This window comes from Falco peregrinus, chromosome 19 (genome assembly GCF_023634155.1).
Source record: "Falco peregrinus isolate bFalPer1 chromosome 19, bFalPer1.pri, whole genome shotgun sequence".
NCBI lineage: Eukaryota > Metazoa > Chordata > Aves > Falconiformes > Falconidae > Falco > Falco peregrinus.
Genome location: NC_073740.1, coordinates 5,632,416 through 5,642,752, shown reverse-complemented (window position 1 = coordinate 5,642,752; position 10,337 = coordinate 5,632,416). Strand labels below are relative to the sequence as shown.

At 61.4% G+C, this 10,337-nt stretch overlaps 1 protein-coding gene across 6 annotated transcripts in view; it reads right to left on the bottom strand.

The window, feature by feature from the left end:
* Positions 1–186: 186 nt before the first annotated feature.
* ZNF687 (zinc finger protein 687) overlaps positions 187–10,337 on the bottom strand; it is a 29,420-nt gene continuing 19,269 nt past the window's right edge. For all 6 annotated transcript variants that reach the window (XM_055791904.1, XM_055791905.1, XM_027796569.2 and 3 more), the window contains 8 exons: positions 7,920–10,186; positions 5,665–5,843; positions 4,969–5,145; positions 4,271–4,433; positions 3,709–4,005; positions 3,213–3,325; positions 2,723–2,864; positions 187–2,283 (listed from right to left, as the gene is read on the bottom strand). In XM_055791904.1, coding sequence (XP_055647879.1) covers positions 1,810–2,283; positions 2,723–2,864; positions 3,213–3,325; positions 3,709–4,005; positions 4,271–4,433; positions 4,969–5,145; positions 5,665–5,843; positions 7,920–10,166 — 3,792 coding nt within the window. In that variant the 5' untranslated portion in view covers positions 10,167–10,186 and the 3' untranslated portion in view covers positions 187–1,809. The remainder of the gene's footprint in view (positions 2,284–2,722; positions 2,865–3,212; positions 3,326–3,708; positions 4,006–4,270; positions 4,434–4,968; positions 5,146–5,664; positions 5,844–7,919; positions 10,187–10,337) is intronic.

Below are 10,337 nucleotides of genomic sequence, written 5' to 3'. Positions count from 1 at the left end.
CCACCTGCAGCGAGGGGGAGGATTACCGCCCCTTGCACTTAAAAAAAGGAGGGGGGGGGGGGGGGGAAGAACCCAACCCCAACCCCAGCAAACCAGCTTTCCCCACCCCAAAAAAGTAACGGGGGGGGGGGGGGGGGGAACCCCAACCAACCAACCCCAAAACAAAACCCAAAATCACAACAGTAGTTTGTTTTTTGTTTGTTTTTTTTTTTTTGTCACTTTTAGTGTATGATACAACTTTACACAGCGTGTTAGAGGTTATTCACAAGGAAATAAGGAGGAGCCCAAAGTTAAGTTACTGAAATAATTACTCACACAAATACCCTACCCCAAGCACAGGCGCTAAACAAACAGAACAACTAGAAGTTTCTTTTCTGGCTGGTTTTTTTTTTGTCTTTTTTTTTTGTTTGTTTTTGTTTTTTGTTTTTTTTTTTTTGAAGGTAACAGTGGGACACGGTGACAACCCCGAGCAGGTGAGACCCTGCTGTGCTGGGGCCAAGCGCTCACACGCGTGTGTGCAGGGATGTGGTTCACAGTGGCCGAGGGGGAGCTCGGTCGGGCCCCGCGGTGCTGAGCCGTGCTGGGCTCCACGTTGTGCCCGCCAAGGGGTGGCCGAGGAAGAGGAGCAGCTGGTGAAGCCGAGCCCAGGCAGCAGCAGAGCCCTCGGCCCCCGGAGCTGGGTGGGAACGGGTGGGGGGCGGCTGTGGGTGACACCAGTGCCCCTGGGAAAAGCCCCCCCAAGACTCACCGTCAGCGTTTCAGTCTGTAACGGGATCCAGCAGCGGCTTTCCCTCCTCACGGCCCCTTCGCCCGGAGAGCGGCCGGCACAGATCCTGGGGGGACGGGCCCCCCTCGCTGCAGCGCCAGCCAACACGGTGCAGCTTCGTGGTGCCCGTGGGGTGACGGTGCTGGCGGGCACATGCTGAGCTCACCCAGGGGCCTGGTTTTGGCTTCTGGTTTTTCCTCTGCCAAATTAAAATCTCCTCCTCCCCGGGGAAGCCGCCAGCCGGGGCCTGAGTGCGGCCGTCCTGGGGCACGAAGTGACCAGCGTCCGCCGTTAGTGCAAGTGATGGTGAAGGACCTGGCACATCTGGCAGGTGAGCGGAGCCAGAGAGGGGCCGGGGGGGTCTCTGTGACAAGCCTGGACTCGGCTTCTCCCCCCAGTTCCCAGCAAAACACAAAATAAACAACATTGAAAAGGGAAAGGGAGAGGAAAAAAAAAAAAAAAAAAAAAAGGAAAAAAAAAAAAAAAGGGGTGGATTTTGCTGTGACATTTCTGCCATCACAGCCATCTCTTTCCTGTGATGGAGAAGTGGCCCCTGGTCCCCAGGTCCTGCCCAGCGCCACCAGCTGCCTTCCCATCCCGCACGGGCAGAGCGGCAGCGAGGCCCAGGGTGTGAAGACGACAGCTCGGGCTTGCCCAGGCTGGCCGCGGGGTGCGGGGCGTCCCTCTCCCCTCCTCATCCCCGCGGGAGGAAGGCCACTGTCCCTCCCCGCAGGCACAAGCAGCCACGGGGAGAGTCACGTCCCCGGGTGAGGACAGAGCAGCGAACAAACCGGCCTCCCCGCGCACCAGGCAGCGCGTCCGGCCTCTGCCCTTCGCCTCCTGCACAAGGCAGCCGCCATCCTGCCCGCCCCGGCAGCCCGGGGGTGCTGAGCCCCCGCTGAGCCAGGCACGCGGGTCCGGCCGGACCGTGCAAACCCCGTTACGGTCTCTTCCCCGCGCCGCTGCCGAAAGGCTGCCCAGGAGGAGGAGGGGGGCCCAGGCGGGCGCTGGCAGCCGCTGGGTATGTACCCGCTGCCGGGGCGCTAGTTCTCGGGGCTGGCGTTCTGCCTGGCGCGGATGAAGGCCATGCCGTGCGTGCGGAAGTGTGTCTTGAGGTTGAGCTGGCTGTCAAAGCAGCGGCCGCACACCTTGCAGGAGAGCTTGCCGTCGGCCACGTGCTGGGCGCCTCCTTCCAGCGGGCTCCGGGGCCCCGGCTCCTCCATCTCGCTCGCTCCCTTCTTCTTCTTGTGGGTGATGAAGCGGTGGCGGTTGAGGGAGACCTGGGAGGTGAAGCAGAGCCCGCACTCCCGGCACTGGTGGGAGCTCTCGTCAGTCCGGTGCTGGGGGATGTGCTCCTGGAAGTCGGCTGAGCTGCTGGCGAGGTAACCGCACTTGCGGCAGCGGAAGGGGGCCTTGCGGTCGCCCTTGGGGTTTTTGGAGGGAGGGGTGGTGCTGTCGGGCTCCTCGCTGCACGAGTCACCCTCGTCCGAGGAAAGTTTCCGCTTCCGCCCGGACACCTGCGGGAACGTTCCGGGTGAGCGTTACTGGGTGCCCAATTCCAGCAGCTCCGGGCACAGCCCAGCCCGCTCGGGGAATTCCCAGCGCCACGGGGCTCCCGCAGCGGCCCTGGACGCTCCTCGGCAGGTGCCCAGCGCACCGGGAGCTTTTCCCTTCTCTCCCGGCGCACGGCGCGGGGCTGAGCCGGCCAAGCGCAGCCGCTGCCACGCTGGCAGGGAGGGCGGGAGCTAAGCGAGCTGTGCCCAGACGGCGCCCGCACCCATCCGGCAGGCGCTGGGCCCCACGCTGGGAGGGAGCTGCTGGGCCCAGGCCCCGCGGGACGTGTGGAGGCAGGAGCAAGCCAGGATCAGGGCTCACGGCGATGCCTTCGACCCTGCCCCAAACCTCCGCAAGGCCCCAGCCCTTTGCCAGCACCCCAGGACAACAGCGAGCGCGTACCTGCGTGGTGCCGGTCCCTATCCGGGCGATAACGACCTCCTGGCTCTTCATCTGGTCGGTCACTTTGATCCCGTGTCGCACCTGGATGTGTTTCTCCAGGATGAGCCGGCTGCTGAAGGTCCTTTTGCCCTCGGTGCAGTACCTGCAGGGCCCGAGCAGGCAATGAAGCGATGCTCCGCAGCGAGAAGATGCTCTAGCACGACTGTGCAGGACCGAGCCCCGGCCCCCTGGGAAAGCTGCCCCCAGCACCCCGACCCCCGACCCCGCCCACAAACGTGATCATCCACGTCCCTCTGGAGGGTATAAAACCCCGCGGTCCCTCCCGGTCCCTCCTCGCCCTCCTGCTTCCCAGACACGTGCTGGGTGCCCACCGTATCAGCTGTCTGTAGCTTTACCCTCCCGACCAGGGCTTAGCCCGGGGGAAGCAGAGCTGCCCCCCTTAAACCAGACCCCCCTCCTCAGCCCGAGTGGGGGCAGGTGCTGCGGGTACCGGCAGGGATAGACGCGCTTGATCCCTTCGTGATTCACTCGCACGTGTCTCCGGAGGCTGGGAGCGGAGCAGAACGACCGCTCGCACAGGTGGCACGGGAACTTCTTCACCGACTGCAAGGAACAAAGAGGCAGGTGGGGACGGCACGGGGAGCCGAGGGGAGCGCAGGGCTCCCCCCGCTGCAGGCGAGAAGCTGGACGTGGGGAACTCGGCGCTGCCTCAGGTTCTCCCTCCTCGCCCACGCCACGGCGGCGCGTTTGGGTGACGAGTACCTGGTCTTTGCTGCTCACCCAGGTAACGTCCCTGCCCCCCAAACCTCAACCCTGACTGAGTTTGTGCCGGGGGGAGAATCCACGTCCCAGCTGCAGCAGAACACGCTCCCGGCCCAGCAAGGAACCAGGGTGTCCTGCCCCGCTGCTCCGTGCCACACACGTTCCCTGCCCCCCTTCCCGAGGACTTGGCCGAGCCGCGCTGGAGACCCCAGCTTTCTGCTCACCTTGCCGTGGTCCTTCTTCATGTGGGAGACATACTCATCGCGCTCCGGGAACCAGGAGTGGCAGACGCCGCACGTCCACCCGCTGCCCTTGGACTTGTTGACCGTCTTGCGCTGGAAGCGGCTTCGCTTGGTCTTGCGCAGCTCGGGGGAGCTGGGGGGCTCGTCCTCCTCCGTGGAGGACGACGACTCCTCCGAGATCTTGGACACGGGCGTTTCGACAGGCTCCTGCTTCGGCGTGAGCAGGATGGCTGCCTTCTTTGCCAGGTCTTCCTTTGGCTTCTGGGGCTGATGAGTGTTCTGGAAAGCAAAGACCAGGGTGTTGGCAGCTGTCTGGGGTCGGGATTCTTCCCTCGGCAGCCCAGAAGAAAAGCCTGCGCACCCCCAGGCCGCAGCCTGCAGCCAGGCTCATCTCCTCAGGCTCTGGGTGACAAGGGAGCCAGATCTCAGGGCCCTGCTGCATCAGCGATGATGCCCCCGGTGAAGGAGGGCGGCTCAAATATTTACATCAATAATTAACATCGAGGGGCTCCGCAGAGAGCGCTGGGCGCGGGCACAGCGTTACCTTGAGGTGCTCCAGCATGGTGCGCTTCTGGGCGAAGAGCAGCGGGCAGTCCGGACACTTGAAGACACTGACCCGCTGGTTGAGCAGATGCTGGTCGAAGTGGGAGGAGAGCAGGGGCTTGTGGGTGAAGACCGTGTCGCACATTGCACACTTGTAAATCATTCTGCCGGAGGAAAAAGGCACCGCTGTCGGCACAGCTCGAGCTGGGGTCAGGAGGACCCTGGAGGAACCGTTTTGGCAAGGGGGTTGAGAGCAGCCCTGGGCACGGTCAGACCCACACACAGGATGGGAAAGTAAAAAGCAGGTGGAGGCAGCTCCCCGTGCTGGTGCTGAGCTCTTCCCGCAGCGTCCCACCCACTGAGGATGCTCCCAGTTCTTGGAATCACAGAATTGTTTAGGTTGGAAAAGACCTTTAAGATCATCGAGTCAAACCACGAAGCCCAGCACCGCCCAGCCCACCACAGGCCGCGTCCCGAGGGCCACATCTACACGTCTCATAAATACCTCCAGTGGCTCCCCCGCTCCCCCAGGGAGCCTGTTCCAGCGCTTGACAACCCTTTTAGTGAAGAAATTTTTCCTAATATCCAATCTAAACCCCCCCTGGCGCAACATGAGGCCGCCTCCTCTCATCCTGTCACCTGCTGGGAGTGATTTCTTCTGGCAAAATCTGTCGGGACGTCGGCTCTTGGAGCACTTACTTGGACTGCTGATTGCTGAAGCCAGGGTGCTGCGTGTAGACGTGCGCGTGGGCGCTGGGGGCCGACTTGAACGCCATGGGGCAGATGGGGCACTTGTGGAACACCTCGCAGTGGGAGGTCTGGATGTGGGACTTGATGGAGTTGACCCCACCGAAGACCACAGCGCAGCTGGGACACCTGGAGAGCAGAGGAGAGCAGGAGGTGAGGGGTAGGGGAGCTCAAGCCCCCCCGTGGCGACTGGCACGCTAACGGCAAAGAGAAACCGGAGCACAAGGGTGCACACCTGCTCCCCATCTGACCTGCCCCAAGGACAGCAGGATCCAAACCAGATCTGGGCACTGGGAATGCTCCAGTAAGGAGCAACCAGTCCCGCCCAGCACCGGTGGATCCAGGGCCCAGGGAGCTCATCAGAAGGAGCAGGGAGAGACTGCGGGGGTCTGATGCTGCCAGCCAGGAATGAGGTGACATGGTGGCCAGTAGGTCCCAGGAGGAGGAAAATTCCCCTGGGGCTAAAGGGGTGAGAGCCAGAGAAAGGGCGCAGCGCGACGCTGACCCTCAGCCCCGCGCCCAGCACTGGTGGGGAGAAGGAACGTGAATTCCTGCCCCACCTGCAAAACAGAAACCCGCCGCAGACACGGGGCTCTCCCCGCTGGTCTGGCACATCCCCCCGTGTCCCTCTGCCGAGCTCGGCCCTACCTGTACCCCACTCTGCGGGAGAAGTGCAGGCAGGCCTCCTTCAGGTGGCTCTCGAAGTTCGCCAGGAGGAAGTTCCCTCCGCACTCGGGGCAGACGTGGGGCGGCCGGTTTTTGTGCATCCGCTGATGGGCGTTAAAGCTGCAGCGATTGGACATGATCATGGGACACGTCGTACAAACCTGGGGGGGAGGAGAGCATCGAGAGGTTCAGCCTGGCACGTACCCACCTGTACCAAAGGGCTTTTAAGCCTTTTCTGCAGACGGACGTGGCTAACAGCCCCCAGCACCCGAAGCAGCCCCAAGCCACGTGCCGCCGGGAGAAGCGCCGGGACTCTGCAGGGCACGTTTCAGGAGATAATCTGCTCGCGCCAGCTTGCCGGGTAATTGTTGAGGGCGTTTCACAAGCAGACAAGATGCCTTTTCCAGGCTTTTCATCACAGATGGGTCCCAGATGCAGCGTGTGCCAAGGGTTAGCCGGGGACCAGCCGCTTGGTGAGGGAGTTTTACCGGAGGGAGCGGGGGCGTATTCACAGCAGCTGCCAAAACCGTTTTGAAACTAATTCCAACTCCAGGCCAGGAAACGGACATGGGGGTCTGGAGGGGAAGAAGCCACCAAGGCCTTGAGGAAACAGGACAGGGCTTCCAACAGGAGCTGCCCTGACAGATGTGACAACCAGGGCAGAGGTGGGGCGAGGAAGGAGAGGAGCAGCCCCCAGGCAGATGCCACGCACAGCAAGCTGCAGTCGGGCTCCCCTCGCTGCCGGTGCCCAGAGTGGGGCCCAAAGTGCTGCTGAGACAGACCCAAGGGTGATTCCGGCAGCAGGGCGACGAGAGGGGAAGAGAAATCGGACCGGGAACAGCAGCTGAAGGCAGCTCGGGAGATGGAGCAGGGACACAGGGGCATGTCGGGAAGGGAGCGGTGATCAAAGGTGGCAGGTGAGGAAGAGGATTACAGAGGCTTACAGCCTCAGCCAGCCCCATCCCTCGCTGCGCCAAGGAAAGCCTCTGGGCCTCTTATTTATATTTTTTTAAAAGGAAGACAAAGCCATTTGTCGGAGGTGTTGGTTTAGGGCTGAGCCCGGCTGCTGGCTAGGTGAGGGCTGGTAACAGGTTTTGCCCTGCCAGCAACTTCACACTGGAATTTCCCCGCTCAAGTGCTCCCCGCAGACGGGCTCTCTCCGAGCTAGAAATACTATTCTGCTGCATTCACAGGCAGCAGGTGCAAGCAGGGAGATAAGGACAATTTCCCCCAGCTCTCCTGTCCCTGATCTCCTTCCCTTTGTGCCCTGTCACTGCTCCTGCTGCAGCCCCACTGCACATACCCCCTCTGCTGCGTCCCAGCCCCTCCATCCACGGGAGGGCTAGGAGGGGGGATGAGAGTACGAAATCCTCCCCCCGTTAAAAGAAAGCTCCTCAGAACAATCCGTGCAGGCATGTGAACTTCTGGGCTCCTGGTGACCTTCAGACAGAAAGCAGCCCTCCTCTGCAGCAGCGGGGCCGCAGCACCGCGCTTCAACAGCGTCCTGGCTACAGCAGCAGCTTCGAAGTAAACAGAGTTACCAGGAAACAGCAAATTCCTTCTATGAAAAGGAAGCCGAGGGGGCTGAACGTCTCTGGAGGAAGGGAAAGGTGAAGGCATGGCACCGGCAGGACAGGGCTCCTCTGTGGACCTGCCCCCCGTCTTGCCTTTGAGAGGTCATCCCTCGGCAGCATTAATCCCGTGTTAGCTGGATGCTGCCTGCCCTAACGAACCAGGACGTGTTGGCAGCAGCAGGGAGCGTCAGGGACCTCAAGGCTGGCTCTCCAGGCAGGGTGGGGGGAACCCAACACACACACACCCCCCCTCCGCCGGTTCCTCCAGACTCCATTTGTGCTTCAAGCCGTCAAAAGAGGAAGCAGCGCCCAGAGCTCTAACATGGTTCCACGGGGACGGCTGCGTCCCACAGCGGGTGCTGGCAGGCAGGGCACCGGTGCCTGGGGACCCGCTCGTCCCTCCCCGCCGCGCCCTGGCTCCTTCACCCACGGGGCAGCTTTATCACCCGCCGACAACAGCCTCCCTTCCCTCCGCCCGGCGCCTCACGGGCACCAGCCAAACCCCGGCTCACAACGTTCTCCTTCCTGCACGAGTTTTACATCAGGAGGAGTCGGGCGTGCACAGGCACGAGTGCCCAGATCACACCTGGCGTCCTCCACTTCTGCCCCGCATCCCCAGAGACGGTTTGCTGTGGCTCCAGCACCCAGCTCCCACCTACGTACCGTGCTGCTGGTCGTCCCCGTGGTCACCGCCTGCTGGAAATGCGCGGCCAGCCCAGCTTTGTCCTTGCATTGTTCTTTGCACTCCAGGCACCTGAAGCAGCTGTAGTTGGTCTGCTCCGAGCTGTTGCTCAGAGGCAGGATGGGGAGGTCCTGAGCCCCGTTGGCCGTGGCCAAGGTGTCCTGAGCCACGCCAGTCACTTTGCTAGCGGGGAAGGAGGTCACCGAGACCAGGGGGGTGATGTCCGGCTGTCCGATCATTTGATCCAAAGCGATCGGCCTCATGACCAAATGGGAACACTGCATCACCAGCCCTTTGTCCTTGTGCTCCCGCGCGTGGAGGAGCAAACTGCACTTGTTAAAGAAGACGAGGCGTTTGGTGCAGTGGTTGCAGGTTACCTCGATGCGCATGCTTCGCCGGTCGTAGTGGCGAGCCAAGCTCTTCTCCAGGGCGAAGGAGTCCCCGCACTCCAGGCAGCGGTATCCGAAGGGAGGCAGGGTGAGGCTCGCGTCGGCCGGAGGATTCAGGTTGGGTTTGTACGTCGGCAAGAGGTTTTTACTGTTGAGGATCTTGTTAAAGGCTTCCACGAGGCTGGACTGGCTCCTGGAAATGACGGTGCCCGCGATGGTAGGGGAAGGCTTCTGCGGCTGCACCATCACAACCGTGGTGCCGTTGACTTTCTGGTTGGCCGTGGTGGTGATGGTTGTGGTCTGCGTCACGGTGCTGACATTGGTCCTGGTGTCGGCTTTGGGCAGGGTCTGTGGCACCAGGTTGATGATGTTCTTGGCCACGGCTTTACCCGTCTTGGCCGGCAGCACCACGGATTTTTGCTGAGCCACACTGGCCGCGATCAGCATGGCGCTGCTGGCGTTCTGGATGGTGGAGACGGGCAGGACAGTGCCTTTGAGCTTGGTGCCATTGCCAAGCTGAACACTGACAATTTTCGGCCCCTCAATGTTTTTCAAGGGGCTGGAGAGCTCCATTTTCTCCTTGGGCACCTCCAGCGCGATCCCTTCCTCTTTCTCTGCCAGCGCTGAGAAGCTGACACCCTCGAGAGAAGTCTCCTGGGAGCTCTGCTCGGCCGAGCCCTTGGTGGAGCCTGGCTCTGAATCCGAGGAGACCCTGGTCACTGTCCGGGTGATGCTGCCACAAGATGTTTTGATGGTTTTAATCCGCACTTTCAGGGGCCGTGAGGAATTGGAAGAAGGGGAATCATTGTTGTTTTCTTCTTCCTCCTCCTCTTCTTCAGCACTGGACATACTCTGTGGACTTCCCATCGACTTCTCCAGCATTTCTTGCTCTTCCTTGAGGGTGATGTTGTCCAGCTGCTTTGGAGAAGTGGGGAGCCTGGGGCTTTGTACCACCGGTGAGGAGGCCTTGAAGAACGGCTCCCGGGGGCTGGCAGGCGAGTGTTTCACTTCAGGAAGGTTGCTGGCGCTGCTGTCAAGGTTTGGGTCAGAACCGGGCCAGGACGCGATGGGAGAATCATCCGTGGAGTAGCGAACGGTGACCGATTTCAGGTGCTCCAAGGGACTGTCACCCAAGGCTGCAGCCAGGCCCTTCGGGCTGGCTTCGTGGCCCACCTCCTCCGAGTCAGACTCCTCTTTTTTGATGCAGGGGATGGCAGGAGGGGACCCATTTGCACCCCCTGCCTGGCTTGTTTCAAAGGACTGCGGGAAAGCCGGGGGCAGGTTCTCCGTGCTCTCTCCCATGGGCTCTTTGCAGTCCAGTGACGGGGTGGGGGATGGGGAGAGGGAGGGCACAGCGAGGGACTTCTCCTTCGGTTTACACTCCCGGGGTCTGTCAATCAGGTTGGCAGCGTTGTCTTCGTTGGGATCAGGGCTAAAATGGGAAAAGATATCCAGGGGTTTGGGGCCTTTTTCCTTCACCCAACACTCCCCGTTGGAGGATGCCACAGCTTCCACAGACCTGGAGGTGGGGGACCTGGGCATCTCAGCGGCCCCAAAACCATTCTGCAGCAAGCGGGGCCCAATGACGTGCCCATCTTTACCGCGCCCATCCAGGGCATCAAGCTGCTCGGGGCAGACGGTGTTCTTCACAATCACGCTGACAGCAGTGATGTCTGTGTGTGGGAGGACGTGGTCAGGGGGTCCTGGCTCCCCGGGGACTTGCTTGATGTGAGCGTCAGCTTCCTCGTGGCCGGAATGGATGGCCTCGTTCGTGTCGATGTCAGGAATATCGAAAGCTGCCAGAAGGTCATCAAAATCTGGAGTTTTCATGTCACCCATGGTGGGGAATGTGGCAGAATCTGCAACAGAACAAGGAGAGGAGCATTAGCATCGTGACTCAGGCACACAGACAAAGCCAGCAGAGACACGGATGGGAACTTGCTCCTCCTGAGCCCTACTCCAAGCACAAAATCCCCACACAGCCTTCCCTTTGAACCCCAGCCTTGAGCC